Source organism: Anabas testudineus, chromosome 19, assembly GCF_900324465.2.
Source record: "Anabas testudineus chromosome 19, fAnaTes1.2, whole genome shotgun sequence".
NCBI classification, from domain to species: domain Eukaryota; kingdom Metazoa; phylum Chordata; class Actinopteri; order Anabantiformes; family Anabantidae; genus Anabas; species Anabas testudineus.
This window is the reverse complement of record NC_046628.1, coordinates 6,208,162-6,225,248: the sequence shown is the minus strand read 5'-3', so window position 1 is coordinate 6,225,248 and position 17,087 is coordinate 6,208,162. Positions and strand designations below refer to the sequence as shown.

General features: G+C 40.6%; 3 protein-coding genes across 3 annotated transcripts; 2 read left to right on the top strand and 1 right to left on the bottom strand.

The window, feature by feature from the left end:
• The first annotated feature begins 3,428 nt into the window (after nt 1-3,428).
• meiob (meiosis specific with OB-fold) lies at nt 3,429-8,979 on the top strand. Its single transcript, XM_026351770.1, has 14 exons — nt 3,429-3,478; nt 3,774-3,883; nt 4,111-4,168; nt 4,325-4,456; nt 4,849-4,918; nt 5,080-5,275; nt 6,337-6,437; nt 6,581-6,633; nt 6,820-6,915; nt 7,122-7,211; nt 7,882-8,026; nt 8,109-8,295; nt 8,492-8,578; nt 8,661-8,979. Exons 2-14 carry the CDS (start codon nt 3,818-3,820, stop codon nt 8,766-8,768), a joined length of 1,389 nt encoding a protein of 462 aa, XP_026207555.1. The 5' UTR covers nt 3,429-3,478; nt 3,774-3,817; the 3' UTR covers nt 8,769-8,979.
• A 449-nt stretch (nt 8,980-9,428) lies between these two features.
• mlst8 (MTOR associated protein, LST8 homolog (S. cerevisiae)) lies at nt 9,429-12,308 on the top strand. Its single transcript, XM_026351169.1, has 9 exons — nt 9,429-9,515; nt 9,843-10,020; nt 10,201-10,252; nt 10,355-10,517; nt 10,610-10,685; nt 10,847-10,999; nt 11,095-11,219; nt 11,424-11,587; nt 11,682-12,308. Exons 2-9 carry the CDS (start codon nt 9,892-9,894, stop codon nt 11,798-11,800), a joined length of 981 nt encoding a protein of 326 aa, XP_026206954.1. The 5' UTR covers nt 9,429-9,515; nt 9,843-9,891; the 3' UTR covers nt 11,801-12,308.
• On the bottom strand, nt 12,151-16,686 carry bricd5 (BRICHOS domain containing 5). The gene is made up of 6 exons (XM_026351173.1): nt 16,481-16,686; nt 16,119-16,256; nt 15,880-16,029; nt 15,685-15,792; nt 14,215-14,365; nt 12,151-12,903 (listed from the first exon to the last, which is right to left on the bottom strand). Exons 1-6 carry the CDS (start codon nt 16,532-16,534, stop codon nt 12,809-12,811), a joined length of 696 nt encoding a protein of 231 aa, XP_026206958.1. The 5' UTR covers nt 16,535-16,686; the 3' UTR covers nt 12,151-12,808.
• Between the last annotated feature and the right edge of the window lie 401 nt (nt 16,687-17,087).

The following is a 17,087-nucleotide window of genomic DNA, read 5'->3' as shown; positions in this document are numbered from 1 at the left end:
TTTAAGTTACACAGTACGTCTTACAGGTAAGACTTAGACTGAGGAAACATTAAACACTCAATCACAGAAACAACACGGCCGGTGCCAGAGTGTTGCTCCCATCACCTCAATATTGTGGCACAGTGATGAGAGCTGACATCATCTATGCCGCTGATTTCTGTCTTAGTGCTGCTTTTCAACAGCACATTATTAACATCATTTAAGGTTTCCTCCACAGTCATACGCCCCGCTGGACATGAACGTGAAGAGACAGAGCGCATTGTTCTACCAGAGCACCAGCTGGAGTCAATGGTTTTGAGCAGACCCAGCAATGCAGCAGCTACAATACAACCAGTCACACAGGTGGCAGGGAAATTACAGTGTAGACATACTTGTAGTTTGGATGTCTTCCACCTCTGGAAGCCAATAAAGAGTGCACAGACTGCTGCCAACGGCTGCAAAAGCTATACTTGGATGCAGGATTTTGAGCTATGCCAAGATATTGCTCACCGTGCAGTCCTCATATAGAACAATGTGCTTTAATGATCGGATTCCATAAAATAATAATGACCGGGGACTTAGAGCCTTACAGGAGTTAGTTCAATGAAACTATTTATTTAATTCTAAACAATAGCCCTATTGTCTTTGCATGTATATGCTCATACACACATGTTTGTGTAGGAACTTTAATTATTTGGTTTACCAACCTACTGTAAATACTACAACTTGTCTACCCACTTCCTGCAAAACAATTTTTTTTTTTACATCACATATGACACAGATTCAGTAAATACCAGTTCTTAGTCTTTCTGATTACAAATGGCCATTTAGATCAAACAATCTGAAGCTCTGTTACCATACAAAGAAAAACACACACACAAGGGAATATGTAGCTGCCACATCCTGTCAGTCCCTGTGGCTCTAAAGGACTAGGGCTTGGTTTAGTGTTGTCTTTGTGTTGCCATGCCTCTGAGTAGTCGCTGCTGTCTCTACTTCCTCCTTTGTCCTCCTGTTTTATCCAGGGTGTGCAGTTCAACCACAAATATCCTGTGTGGTGCTCTCGTGGAGGTCCAGTGAGCAACTGCTAAATCAGAACAGGATTGGTACTCAGATGTTTGCTCCATGACAAAAATGTAAGAGAGCTCACAACAGCATGGCTTCAGAAAAACAAATTATTTGTTAATAATCTTGATTTAGATGAAGATTAGATCCATTTAATGACAAATTAATACAGAAAACCATGACATTCTAAAAGGTTGACATACTTTTTCTTGCCACTGTGAGTGTTCATGTAAAGTCACTTATCATTGCAGCTGTCATCTAATGGGTTAGGTAAGTGAAAAGTACAATAATCATCTCAGAATTGTTCTTGAAGACAGTATTTAAGTGAATGTAATCAGTGATTCATAGAGGAAAACATTTTGAAAGAGCATTCACAGCCATCCTTCAGAAACTGAACTTATACATAAATGTCTGTGTTGAGGTCGTAGAAAGCGCTTCAGCATACAACGTGCAAAAAAAGGTTGTAGAAACGTTTTTCAGATCCTGCCGAAATATGATCACGTGGCTCTGGTGATTTCACTTAAGTCAGCGTTGGTTGAGTCTGAATAAGTTGGAAAATGGAAAAAAAAACAGTGTGTGAGAGGAATTGGAAAGTATTTTAGACAACAATCACACGTTTTCCTCATTTTCTATGCAGAATGATTGACTGTGCTTTAGCCCCCCAGTGTTCTGTGTGACAGTGAATAAGGCACAAAAAAACATAGAACTGCTGCATGTAGCATGCACATACAGCAACCAAACTCACCCGCACGCACACAGCCACACGAACATATACAGTGAGATGAAAGATTAATAGTCAGGGAGTGGTCAGATGGCTGCAAGTCCTCCAGGGAGCCGACCTGAGGCAGAGAGGCGATCCAATCACAGCACATTCCTGTGGTAACTGTGTTTGCACTCCTGTGCGTACAACGCCCTGCAGGTACTATCAGTCGGCTTTCAATAAATTCATGCCATCAGAATCAACAAACAAGACCTTATGTGACTGCTTATCATAAAAACGCTGAAAAAGTTCTTAAAATCACTTCTAAGGAACCCAATGAATATTGGTTGATGACAGATTAACAGAGGCTATGAATTTCTTTGGAATAAATCATTGAACCAAAAGGAAGCGTCACTTGATTTATCTGATAAAAACTTTACAGTGCTGCTGTGATTAATGGACTCACAAACTGTAGTCAGAAACGGCCTAATGAAATTAGAATTTGAAATTGTGTTTCATTTCAATAGCCAGCCACTGGTGCAAATAGCAAATCGATTCTTCTGCGTAGGTAAATGTTCACGGTATTTAATCACTCCTGTTTCACGTTATCCAACACTTTGCATCTCTTGTCGATACGCTGATGGAAGTTTACACATCAGGCTGTCTGCCGGGAAGTAATTTCACCGTGTTGACTTTGTGTTACTGCTGCTGCGATGTTTTTATCAGAGATTAGGAAGCGTAGAATTACATCAATAGACATATTACTGCCTGAAAATCAACATTAGTCATAGGGAGGAGATATCTGGTCCAGAGCCTGACTACGAGGATTAGTCATCTCTGCTGTGGAGCAGCACTGAGATTGTTTGAAGATGAAGAAGGTTTATTGTAGCACATGTTGATTCCTGCTTATGCGTATGAGATAAGTGTCACACATCAAAACAACTTTGTGCTATCTCAGTATGAGAAATCTGCCCTATTTACCTCTGCAAAGCTGTCTGAGAGCAAAATCTGATGCTGTGAATGATGGCTGGGATGGATTATTGCTGTATTATTAAAGTCTGAGGTGTTGGGATGTTTTTCACAGGGGAGACTTACATAGTGTACAAATATAACACGACTGTAAGTGTGACCCTGTTTATATTTAACAGCTACCCCTCAGTGATGGCAGTTACATGCAGACTGGATGTTTGCACAGCTGCATGGATGTTTACTGTATCCAAATGTGTGTTGAAACAATTAATTACATCTCATTAACTCTGCCAACAGTTATTCATTAATTCCAGGGTTTTCTTTTTTTTTTAGCCTGTTTGACATAGAGAGGCTGTTCTCAGTAGTTAAACATTGAAAGGTAGAATATTATGTGTTCACAGAACACTTCATAGGGTCTAAATGGACATACATTATTTAAACTGTTGGTTCAACATTCAATATTTTGGTGCAGAGTGCAATATTATATTATTAGTCATCATTAGTCATTTTACTTATTCATTCATTTGTTTTATTTGTAATTGTTTTTTAAATACTAGTTTATATACAGCATATACCTGGCATATGTTTGCGCTTAGGCTATTGTTAGAAAAAAGAAAAGAGGAGAAAAGAAAAAATAAGAAGATTAAAGAAAACTGTTATTTGTACTAACTGCTGTGTACCGCAATAATTAGTTCTGATATTTCCCACTGTATGTGAAGGCAACAGGGTTGCGGGCAAAACTGTAAACTGAAGAAAAGAGACCAGAGGGTAAAATGTTAAACTCTAAAATGTTTTAGGTTTATGTGCAATTGTGCTGTTTTAATTAGAGTCTGTTTAAGATTAATATTAAGATTCAAAAATTTTTAAATTCTCATATAATAATATAATAATATCAACATGTTAGCTAACGTTAACCTTCACGCTAAGCTAGCTTTGACACTAACTTAATAATAATAACTTAATTAATGTTAATAAACAAGTGGTTTATAATATTTCTATTCATGTAGTAGTAATAGTTTAAAGCCAAAAGCCATTATTTGTTTTCATGGACGTGGCTTCACAGAGTCTGTAAATGTAATAAAGACGGGAAGTGCATCAGGATTCTGAATGAACAAAATGGCTGCTCAGACCTACATCGCCATCTCTGAGCTGCACCCCAACTTCTCTCACCCGGTGAGTTCAGATATTCTCAGCTTGTTTGTTATCTTTCTCTTCTGTCAATTTAATATCTATTCTAGAGAAAGGTTTTATTTTCTTCTGTTACTGTACATTTTCTGAGTTTGTTTTTTAGATATGTCCAATTGTCTTCACACTGCCAGTGCCCTTGTAATGTTTTGCTGTTGTTGTTATTTTTTTTTTTTTGTTGTTGTTGTTGTTGTTGGTTTGTTGTCTTTTTCTAGAAGGTGACAGGCATCATTATTTGGAAAAGTGATGTCAAAAGCTTCCCTGACAGAAAAAGTTAGTATTTTTTCATGATGCTGCACTTAAGTAAATCTTTTAACAGTGTCTAGTACAGCAGCCCCCTCTTCTGGAGAATATTAAACTATGATCACTGCTCTGAGTTTTCCTCTCTTCTTGTTGGACTGTAACCAAACCTATATGTTTCAATTACAGATATAGGTTCAGATCGATTCACTTTTGGCTTCACCATTAAGGACTCACCGGACTTCTTCATTAATGTGGCAGCCTGGGGAAACGATGGATATATCAATGGGCTCTCCAACAGCTTCTACATTGGAGAGTGTGGTAACGAAGTTACTCTCAAAGTTCCCACAGGCCTTGAAAATCCTTGACAGTTTGTTGATTTGTTTTATTTTTTATGTATAGTTTCCACATTAATTAACATAATACAAAATTAAGCTGTAATCATCCATGACCTTTCTGTGTGTCCTTTTTACATTTTAGGGCCATAGTTTAATTGATTTTAGCTTTTAAAGTCACAGTTGGTGATTAGAGTACAATCTGCATTTTTCATTAATTAAGTTTCTATGAGGCAGTTTTTTGGGTTGCAGTACTGTAGAATATTATAATATATATGCTGTACAGCATACATAAAGAATGGTAGAAACAAACTAAACTAATTAATTAGAACATGTGCATAATGAGGTGCACAAAATATTTCTTATTGTTTTTTTCAGTCACCGTTGAAAATCCATTGGTTGTCAACAAAGACCCAGAGAAAGAAAGATTCTGTCCTACAACACCAAGGTACTAGACACATCTATTCACAGTTTGGTGCTTTTAGCAAGCTGGAATGAGTTGAGATTACCACAGTGTAATGTTGTGTTAAATATGATGTAACACTGTGTAATGACTGATGATGGTGTCAGAAATCTTGCTAGTTCAGAGGCCTGTATCTGCTGTCTCAGTCTCTACAGGCTGCTGGTGACAGAGGCTCATTCCCAGGTGTATCTATGTGCTGATATGGACACCATTGACAAACTGTTACCACTGATCTGCCTGCCTGTTAAGGACTCTAGAGATTTCTACTCTCTGGGAGACATAGTGGCTAACGGACAGAGGCTGGACGGCACAGTGATCAATATACTGGCTGCAGTGAAATTGGTAGGGTACATTAAGGCCACAGTCAGTCATTAATAAATAGTATTAAAGTAGATGTTGACTTTTATTTATAGTAGTTATTTCCTACATTTCCCGGAATTATTTTCTCTATGTATGCTAGTACCAGCCAGAAAGACTGACAAGGACAGAAGAGGAAGAAAAAATACAAATTATCTTGATACATCATTGTATTTGGCTAATAAACCAAAGGTCTATTATAAGCTGCATCAATAGAATGTTTTAAAGTGGATGTGTCTGTTAGACCACGTTAGCCGAGGCTCCTGCTGGGAAAATGTTGGTCAAAATGAGGACTGTGGTTATTTTTGTATCTGTTATAGCACTTATAAATTTCTCCATATATGATTCATTTTTGAGAGATACTTCATATTCTATACAGTAGATATAGGATACAGGAGTTTTGATAAAAATCTGTAAGAAATGTACATTTTAACATAAAAATTGAAGTTGATTCTGCAGGAATAATCCAGAGAGAATTTCTCAACTGTTCTCCTACACTGATTGCATTATATTGTGGTTTTTCAGAAATCATTCGTTTACGCCACAGTAAGGTCGGCTATGGCGGAAAATAGGCCATTAATGTGTTCTGAGCTGAAAAACAACATTAACAAGGAGGGAAGGGTTGTTAAAAAGTGGTCCAGTGTAACATTATGAAAGTCGGTCATGGAAAAGTCATGGAACCTGAGGCCGCTATGGGAAGCTTGATAAGAATTATAAGTAAAATGTTTTTGACAATTAGTGTCGATGCTGAGCAAATATTTCTTTTGTATGAACAAGTTTAAAAGTAAAACATGTCATGTTTTCTAAATGTACTTTATTCGTATCTTCTAAATTGCCCAATAAGTTAGATTGTGTCTGTTTTGTCTGTGTGGTGACAGCGGTATGCTTGTTGTTTGCCTGGAACATACCAAATGTTCCATAATGGTTCTAAAGACGTGGTCCAGAGTTCAGGAGAAGGCTAGATCCTGCACTTAGTGTTACCACATTTTATCATACAGGAAAGATAATGTGATAGGAGCTTCAGATGATTCTGTTTACATTTTCAGATTGGAGAGCCAAAGCAGTTCACCACTTCAGACGGACGCAAAGGGCAGAGGCTGGAAGTTAAGCTCTTTGATGACTCTGTCTCTTCCTTCCCCCTTGTCTGGTGCGTCACAGACCTCTACTCATTTAAAAAATGAATGAAGATTTACATATTGGCATGACGTTTTAGATTAACATACTGAAGTGCATGTGTGTTTCATTTGCTGGGTCCTTGTTAACACTTTTCCCTTGGTTTTACTCTAACAGCTGGGACAGAGAAGTCATTCAGCTCGTGCAAACTTTGATACCCAAGGAGACGGGTAGGTTAACAGCTGCTGCTCATTCTTGGCCACAAAATGAATCTTTAATTAACTGTTATTCATGCTTGTCATGTCCCATTAACAAATGTACTAAAGAGAAACATGGAGGTGGATATTTGATATGTGATGGTGTGTTTATGTTTAAAATGTCTGACTGTTATTTTAACTTTTATTCTCTATTCAAAGTGCTCTTCATTGCTGATGCAAAGATTAGCTTTGACAGCTTTCGCAATGGCATGGCAGCAACTGTGAACTCGAAAACCATTATCACTGTCAATCCTGGTAAGATATTCACAGAAACATGAACGGAAATATAGGATGTGATACAACCCTCTATTGTGCAATTAATTGGAAACAATTTTGAAAAAGCAACCGGCCAGCTGTGGTGCTCTATGTAGGAAAATTAGAATCTTCTTGCTGTGCGTCTAGATTATTTTTGGTCAAGGAAACATTTCAGTTTCAATAAGTTAATCCTAATTTCTTCTCAGACACCAGAGAAGCCAGCCTGCTGTTTAGCTATGCTAAAGAAGTGTCTGAGTCTGGAGCTCTGGAACAAGATGGGCCAGAGGATATTCCTGGTACGTTAATATAGTGAAGAATTGCTCGTTGTGATATGCTTCCAGTGTTAAAATGAGTCTTGTTGTATTTTGATGTAACTCCTACCATACATTTTCCTTTCTTTCTCTTTTTTTTTATGTGTTCTCAGATTACTCATTGTATTGGTATTATCTACCATGCACTCTGCTCTGGAACTGTACTGCACAACAGCAATTCTTGTGCACAGCTAATCACAGTATTTGCATAATAAACAAGTTAAACACGTTTCTTACTGTAATCAAGAAAATGACAAAACCGACCTTCTAGGCACTCCCTGCATAGCCCGTGCCTATTTATGTGTGCCATTATCCAAACTATTATAAGCTTTTCAGTGAGTCATACAGTTAACAACTTTCTTTAATGAAATTAACAATAAAGTGAGGCTTAAGTCTGAGGGGCGTTGGTTCTTAGTTTGTTGTGAAAGCCACTGGAATTCTGGAGGTCAGAAAGTATGTACACAATGTATTTCAAGCTGTGGAATTTGGTGATAGTAAAAACTATTTTGTATCTATATCTGCCCTGCCTATCAATTTTTCTAATGTAACAAAAACAGACAACTTATCAGGTGCAGCCTGTTCCATCACCTGTCTCCTCTCTACAATCAAAACAGTCTGCAGACATGGCTATGTTGTGTTGTTTTTGTTTCTGCAGTGGAATCCATCACAGATGTCTGCACAGTGAAGCAGCTGAAGCAGAAGGCCTGGGAAAGTCCAGAGCCTTTCTTTGGCATCACATACAGCTTCATCTCCAAGCTTGACCTTGACTCTTCTGCTTCAAAAGTCATCAAGACACGATGGTAAGTGCACAGAGTGGCTTTAGTGAATAGTTGCTGAATATATCAGGTCCTGTGCGTCAGTCTGTTTTGTCTTGTGTCTCAGCTCCAGGTGTAAGTTCCAGGTGACTGAGGATGCACAGAGCTGCACCAACCAGTTATGTCCAGGATGGGATCAGCCCTTCTCAGCCAGCACAGGCTTTGACCTGCTGGTGGACTTCACAGACCACACTGGCACCCTGCAGGCCTGCACCCTCAGAAGCCCAGTGGCAGAGAATATGCTTGGCTGCACAGTCAGTACCACTTTACAGAGGAATGATTATTCAGCTTTAATTCTAAATGTAGTATCAATTGTTTTGGAGATAGTTCTGTGCAGCAATTCTCTGCATGTCTAAAAATCAGGAAACATGTGGTATCTGTTTAAGTGTATGAAAGGTTGTAGTTGTGCTCTGGCTGAGATGAACAACTTTTTCAATATATCTGTTGCAGACGGAGGAGTTTACTAGTTTTACTGATGATGAGCGGACTGCAATGAAATGGAAGTTTCTTCTAGAGAGATGCAAAATATATGTGAAGGTATTGTAGCTTTTGTTTCTATGTTGTGTTGATAAGCTATAAAAACAAAAATCGGTATATTTATAAAGCCAATTTGTTGCAGATACTCCCTTCCACTAAGATGAGGACTGGGATCAAAGGGATGGTCCTGGCCTGCTCACTGGCTGATCCAGGGGAGGTTAAACAACACATGTCTGCCCTTCTACAGTGACTGTAGTCAGCACAATTACGCTGACCAAGCAGGAAAGCACATATGTTACACTTATTGTTTTCCATTTTCCCCACTGTTTGGTACAAACTAACGGGCAGTCTTCATTCACATATATGGCCTTTGTGTTTTGTAGACAGATATTTCCTCTGAATTATTTATTTATTCTATTTATTTATTTATATATTTTTTAAAGAATGAATGTATTTATTGTTAAACTGTTAAATAAACTAACTTATAATCTAACAATCAATTGTCATTGTTGCATTAAATATATAGTCCAATCTGCAGCCAGGCCCATGAACACTAAGTTAAAAAGTAAAAGAAATTAGCAAACTTACATTTACTAAATTATAGGAAACCGTAAACTTTTACTCAAATAATTATTTAAATAAGATGTACTTTACTTTTAGCAAAACATATTTTACAATTGAATGCTCCTGATGTTTCACCTCCCTCCAAAAAGGCTTATTATTTTATGACAGCGATTTCATCCTTATCAAATATTAACATAATAATTAAATATTATTTTACAATATATAAAATAAAATCGATATACACAGCATTCTTTCTTTCTTTCCTTTTTTTCTTTTTTTTTTTGTCTGGCTGTTATTCATCTTTAAAACAAGCCAGTAGGTGGCAGAACGCCACTGATGTAGGAGACGGAACCTTTAAAACATTGTCTCTTGTTGCCGGGGGATACATTACTGGGACGTACTAAATTGTAAACACCAACAACCAACGGTAAAGGTAATCAAAACTTGTCAGATTTCTTCTGTTAGGTCGTCGAAATTGTTATAAATAACCAACTTATGTATATAAATGACTTAAATCTCAAAAGTAGATAAAGTAACTTAGAAGCGTTTGCTATCGTTTTTGCCAGAATTGCACAGAGCTTAAACGTAGCTAGGTTGTTTTGCTAACGTTAGCTTGTAACTAACGTTTCGTTATAACATTAACGTAATCGTTGCAAGTTAAACAGTTCATTTCTGTAGCAAGGCAGTAATTGTTTTAACCTTATTTGACATGTTGTGGTAGTGAGAGAAAAACAGCAGCCGACTCTCTCTTTTATTTCAGTGTTATACATGCTTCATTCACGCTGAGCAGCAGAAGTCCGAGGACAAGCATGAATGTGAACCAGGGGACGGTGGGCAGCGACCCGGTCATTCTGGCCACTGCTGGATACGACCATACCGTCCGCTTCTGGCAGGCCCACAGCGGCATCTGCACCAGAACAGTCCAGCACCAGGACTCCGTATCCTCACTCTGATAGACAGGCGCCCTGTTGTGATATGTGAAATCAGTTCCTAGTGGAGCTTTCTGTGGAGTGGCTTTAGGATTTGTCAGATGATGACTTTACTACAGTGTATCTGGTTCAGAATTTGTCAGATGAGCTGTGAAATCATGAATAAATAGCCTTAACATTTGTTTCCAGCAAGTAAATTCACTTGAGATCACACCTGACAGGAGTATGATTGCTGCTGCAGGTTGGTCCTTCCCGTCATTTGTTATATTACTGTCATGCGATATCTGCATCATGAAGTTCATAACTGCTATATACGATAGTAAGTTTACACTCAAATTTTTAGGTTATCAGCACATCCGCATGTACGACCTAAACTCCAACAACCCCAACCCAGTGATTAACTATGATGGAGTTAGTAAGAACATTACATCTGTGGGCTTCCATGAAGATGGACGCTGGATGTACACAGGTGGAGAAGACTGTATGGCTCGCATATGGGATCTAAGGTACCGAACCTCAAGCTGTTTGTCTCAACTCACAACTCCCATAACTCTGTGATTAAAAAAACATTAAATAAAACACCTGTGGTTACTAACAGGTCCAGAAATCTTCAGTGTCAGAGGATCTTTCAAGTAAATGCTCCAATCAACTGTGTGTGCCTGCATCCCAACCAGGTGGGTTTAAATATACACTGATCTATGAAATAACATTATACTGTTTTTAATGTGAAATGTTGGTGGTCTAGGATATGTGGTTGGATATGCTAATACCGGTTAGAATAAGTGCTTATGGCCTAAAACTGTGTAAACAACACAGTGCATTGTATGTGTTTCAGGCAGAGCTAATTGTTGGAGACCAGAGTGGAGTGATTCATATCTGGGATCTCAAGACTGACCACAATGAACAGCTGATTCCTGAGCCAGAGGTCTCAATCAACTCAGTTCATATTGACCCAGATGCCAGTTACATGGCAGCCGTCAACAGCTCGGTCAGTAATCAAACAGTCTGGAAATGGTTGGTATAGTTATGTTGTGCAAATAAAACAGTCACCTTTGATATTTATGTTATTCTCAACCTCAACAGGGAAACTGTTATGTGTGGAATCTTGCCGGAGGCATCGGAGATGAAGTGACTCAGCTCATTCCAAAGACTAAGATCCCAGCACATAAACGCTACTCCCTCCGTTGCAAGTTCAGCCCTGATTCAACGTGAGTGCTCTTCTCTTCTATCCACCTTGCATCTTTTTCTGCATGTTAGCTGTCCATTAATAAATAATAATAGCTTCATTTGAATGTACTGCAATGTTTGCCCTATGGGATTCTTCGGGGAGATGGGTAGATCAGCAAGTGAGAGCTAGTCTCCTGCTCTGATGTTGACAATACTGACTTTTTATGTATGTTCATCTTCTCCAGACTATTGGCTACCTGCTCAGCAGATCAGACCTGTAAGATCTGGAGAACGTCCAATTTCTCGCTGATGACTGAACTAAGCATCAAGAGCAACAACCCTGGAGAAACGTCGAGAGGCTGGATGTGGGACTGTGCCTTCTCTGGAGACTCGCAGTATATCGTAACTGGTCAGTACATGAGCCTTTGGTTATCACTACAATACAATACACAAAGAACACTCCTGCCTCGAGGTGAATTTAAGGTTGTGCTTTCTTTCCACAGCTTCCTCAGACAACCTAGCTCGCCTGTGGTGTGTAGAGACTGGGGAGATCAAGAGGGAATACAGCGGCCACCAGAAGGCCGTGGTGTGTCTGGCCTTCAATGACAGTGTGCTGGGCTAAGGAGGGGGAATGAGACGAAGACACAAGAGGCACAACACAGGAAATAACAGACATTTGCTGCAGACGTGAAAAAATGACAGAAAAGCAGCAGACTTTTACCAGAAGGTGTACGCGTGTCTACGTCAATGGGAGTTATTTCACATTTTCCCTGAAAACATCATCTGGAAAAAGCTGAGCCTTGTGTTTGAACTTTACAGTGGCTAATCCTGCCGCTTGCCTGTAACTATTGAAGTAAAAAAATTGTTACAAGTGAGATGAAAACACATGGCAGTGATCATCAGCTTCCCTATGGTAATTTATAATCACCAGTCTATATTCGAAATAAGATGAAAATCAAATCTTAGTGAATCTTTTTTTTTTATCAGAAGGACTATATTATTCACATTAGCTTTGAGCTTAGACATGTTGTCGAACTGGTCTCGTGTACTATTTGTAAGTCATTTCACACTCGTCTTAGTGATTGCATGGATTAGGCAGCGTTGAAAGTAAATGATGTACAGAAAATGATTCCACAGTGAAGAGAAGTCTTTACTGTCTTTGGCTTCTTTCAGCTTTGGTTCTTTTTTCAGTCTAATGTAGAAACATTGTCCAGAAATACCCAACAGGCTTTTATTGGACAGATCAAAACACTCTCAATGCAACAGGAATAGTTACACATAAGTACGCTGCAGCAGTGGTTACAGGAAATAGAGGCAAGTAAAAAATAAGGGGATCTTTATTCTGTAATCTCCAAAGTGTGCCACATTCAGAGGGTATTACCCATGAAGGGAGTGACGATGGGGCTTTGGCGATAACCATGACAGCCTGTCTCCATCTCTTCTCTCTCGGAAGGATGGAAAGAGACTGGGAAGGTTGGCTGCATCACTGGTTTACTGGCAGCTGTACGGCACAAAGGATTCGGTCAATGCTGGCTCTTGTTCTTATTTTTTTCTTTTTTTATTGAGGGAGCTAAAAAGACAACTTTGTTTCCCTGATGTTTTGCTGGGACGAGACCAAGAGAATCCGCTGTCACTCAGGCAGGTAATAGAAACAGACAGACACGCAGACGTTGCTGGGAAAGCAGATGTCAATGCAGAAGTAGACCAGCCTCTGTTTACCTGGACCTGACAAAGACAGAGATTATAATGACTTGTAAAAAACATGCCCAGGTTGTCAGTAACACAGATCTTTATGGATACAGCTTTGGAAACAGGCAACTTCCAATTAGAACACTTAAAATAGCAAAACAAAGTAAGTGAACTCTTTGGAATGACTTGTGCATCTCTATAAATTAGAATCTCATTAAAAAGTTAATTTATTTCAGTAATTCATTTCAAAACGTGATACTTGTATATTATATAGATTCATTAAACATCTTTATTTCTTTTAATTTTGATGATTGTGGCTTACAGCTAATGAAAACCCCAAATTGACTATCTCAGAAAATTAGAATATTACAGAAGAACAATTTAAAAAAGGATTTTTAATACAGAAATGTTGGCTGAAAAGCATGTCCGTGTACAGTATAGGCACTCAATACATGGTCGGGGCTCCTTTTGCATGAATTACTGCATCTATGGACAGGCTTGACACGTGGAATGCGACAGTTGTAGCCCATCTTCTGGATACGTCTGTGTGTGGTGGCTCATGAAGCACTGACTCCAGCTGCAGTCCACTCCTTGTGAATGTCCAAATTATTGAATGGCCTATTTTACAGTCCTCTCAATCCTCCAAACTTAATGACGATATTATTCATATATTCATATTTATTGAGATGCACTTGTATGTCACTCCGCAGCACACGTGGGAAAAAGTGAACCCCCTTAACTGCAGCCCAGTCATTGAGGAAAGATTGGAGATGTTTAGAAAAAACACATTTTGACTTTGCTCTTCTCAAGAAGCATCTGCTGATATGAACCATAAAAAGAAAAGAGCTGCTGGTGTACGTAAAGCTGGAAAGGGTTAAAAAGTAATGTTTCAAGTTAAAATAGTCTATAAATAAATTAGACGTTTGGTGATGCAGCAAAACAATGAATGTTATTGAATATAGAATCAGAGATGATCGCTCATGAGAGTGATTGTTTTTACAATTTAGATTAAATTTACTCCTGTAAAGCTGCATCTTATGTGTTTGATATTTACAAAAGCACAAGCACCAAATATACAAGGCTGTGAATGAGTTTACAGGTGAATGTAATGTTTGTTTTATTTTGTCCCTCCTTTACTTCGGCAGTGAAAAGGTCACTGTATGCTGTAGGTTAGTGTTAGGTTTCAGTCTGATATGCTGCTTCGTTACGGAGTTGCCAGCTGACTAATTTTAAACTAACTGCCCATGAACAGGGTGCGTGGGGACCGACAGATGAATGGTGAACTTACATTGTGTTAAATACGACAACGCCAAGTTACTTCAAAGGAACAAGTGTGGTTGCTCTCACCCTCGGCCCTCCTGGTCCAGTGGACGGACCTGTCCTGACACAGAGCCTGCAGCGGCTCCTCCAGTGTGGACACCTCCACCTGACTGTCCGCCAGCACCCCGAGGAACTCGGTCTGCCTCTGGGTCTCATTCCCAGACAGCTGGAAGTGACTCTGCAGAAGACAGCATCGCAAGATCTCAACAGAAAATCCACAACAGACAAGGACGTTTTCTCTTCGCAGAAAAAGAATGGAAACACCTGAGCTGCAGTGTCATGTAATAAGTGTGAGAAATCATTTTCATCTCACAGCAACAAAGTAATATGAAGAAATAGGGGTCAGAGCAGAGGAGATATGGAGAAGAATACCTGCATTGAAACTGGAGCTGCAATTAGACTGATATCTGTGCTGATGAGCTAAACGCTGATGCACATTTGCACTATTCTTCGCCACAAAAGCTGTGTGTAATTGCGCCACTTAAACCTCTGATTGGCTCTGATGGCGAACCATTTCAAGTACTGCAACGCTTGAGTGGATCGCATGACAGGTTTTCCACTGCAGTGAAAGACGGAGAGCGCCATTGTGCCTCAGCAAGGGAGACAAACGGCATCTCCTCTCCGTCCATGAGAGGCCTATCCTACTTATCATAGATTCAGTGAGCGCTGAATCTGTGTGAGACATGTGACACCGCGAGACAGGATCACAAAAGCGCTCGGGAGAGTTGACTGCGGCTTTTTGATGCGTGGAAATGGGCTGTTGTGCAAAAACATGATAAGGAAGAGAAATCCCTCTCGGTTTACCATCAAGGCTTGTGTTACGCCTCTCGTCTCCAGGTGTGGCCATTGACCTGTTCAGAAATTGCAATTAAGAATCAGGTCCCACACAAATCCCATCAGTAGCACAGTGTGTAAAATTGTGGACATGAGTACTAGAGATTTAGAGTATTTGCCAGTCCCTGCCTGACTAAGCAGTGAGGCAGGCTGTATTTTAATCAACACAAACAGAGGAGTCTTAAAAGCATAAAAAGCCCTCACACAGAGTGGCCATTGTGCCCGCTCCAGGCCTCGGGCTCGCTGCCGTAGCCTCCTGTAAGAAGATCCTTGAGCGTGCTGTGGGGGCCTGGAAGGATCACATGTGCCGAGGAATTCAGCCGTGGAGGTGAGAGAGGGATACTATAAGGCTCCTCGAGGCCCTGTATGCTTGGCCCACCTCTGTGCACAGAGTGGCAGGGAAGTCATGCAAAACCTATGAAACCCAGCAGGCCCCCACCCCCACCCCCCCACCCCCACGGCTCAGTGGACAGACCTATGAGTCGCACTCGCAAATGCCAGTTCACACATTAGTGAGGCAGTGGCTTTAGCAACACCTGGCAGAGCTAAAAGGGCAACCCCAACTTTCCTAATATGCCAAGGTTGTGTGATGTGCGCTCACATATCCTAAAACACAAGGGGAAACCCTGTTAATAATGTCAGACTTGACTCCTCACGTGTTACCTTGTGTGTTGACTCGTGAAGGAGGGAGTGCACCTTGTCGTAGTCGGACTGCTCCATTTTCCGCAGGAAGCAGCTGTCCTGCTCCACGGGCTTGTAACATATCAAACCCTGAGGCACAACACAGCACACAGTCAGATCTCTTTACAACCTCTATTAGCTCATATGCAAGTCAAGTTGCAAATCACCTGCACGTACGTTTTTGATATCAAAGAGAATGGTGGACGTCTGGTTTGCTGGTGAAGTCACAGAAAAGGTCACCAGGTCATTCTGCTGGTCCACAACTGTCGACTGGTTGATCGCGACTCCGGCCTCATCGGGAACTGTAATTCTCACAATCTGCAAAGGCTGCGGAAACAAGGTTTAGCCTAGAGTCAGAGGAGGTCGAGTGGAGGTCGGGTTGAGGTTTTCATGATGGCTGCGGACTTTTGTCATACCTGGGATGAAGGCTTTGACAGCCCCAGGTGCCCCGTCAAACCGAGGGCAATGATGACCAGGAGCAGAGAGGCCGAGAGGCTGAGCCAGAATGTTTTGTGCGGGAAGTGGGACTGGGGCGACGCAGTGGGGCCCCCATCCTAAAAAAAGAGATGTTGCCACACACAGGAAGCATCACTGAGACTGACGAGTTTGAACAATGTTGCCATCCCAGTATGGGATGGATATGAATCTCAATCTGCTTAAAGCAACATGTGGATTCTGTTAAACAGCTGTTTCTGACTTCAACTCTACCAAAGCAGACTGCACTGTTTGTCATTTTACACAAACCACCCCCCCACCAGTGAGTAGCTGCTGCGCTTACCGTGCACTGTGCTTCCTCCAAATGGTTTTCTGAACGTTTCCAGCACATCACCATCCTGTGACCCTTGGCGGCTCCTCACTCGGTCTGCTCCCTTCTCGCAGCTATCGGCATGGAGCTGTGGTCATGACCAACACTGAGTGAGACTCTGTACACCTCACCAGCTTCTCTTTGTCCCCACAGACCTCCCCCTTCCCTTCCCTTCCACCACCGCCGCCTCCTCCTCCACCCCTTCACGCTCACCATCTCCCTCCTAAAACAGTCAAACCCCTCTCACAAAACTTTGAATCTTGCCAATTTCTAAGTCGTTTCCTTTCATTTCCTCCTATTTATGCCTTCCCTGACTGATATGACTTATTAAGCTTCTTCATCACTGTCTATTGTATATTTCCCTCGCCTTTGTTCCCTCTCACTCAAGCACATACATGCATGAGAGGAATTGGCCGCCCTTCCAGGGCAAGACAATGAACAAAGGGGTGAGGGCTTGGAAAGTCTCTCTCATCAGGTGAGAGTTGATATGCTGTTCTGACTGCTGCTGCATCCAAACGATGACAGTCCAAGGTGACTTTAAGCACAGGATTTGGAGGAAGGTTTGAGGCGTCCACATTGA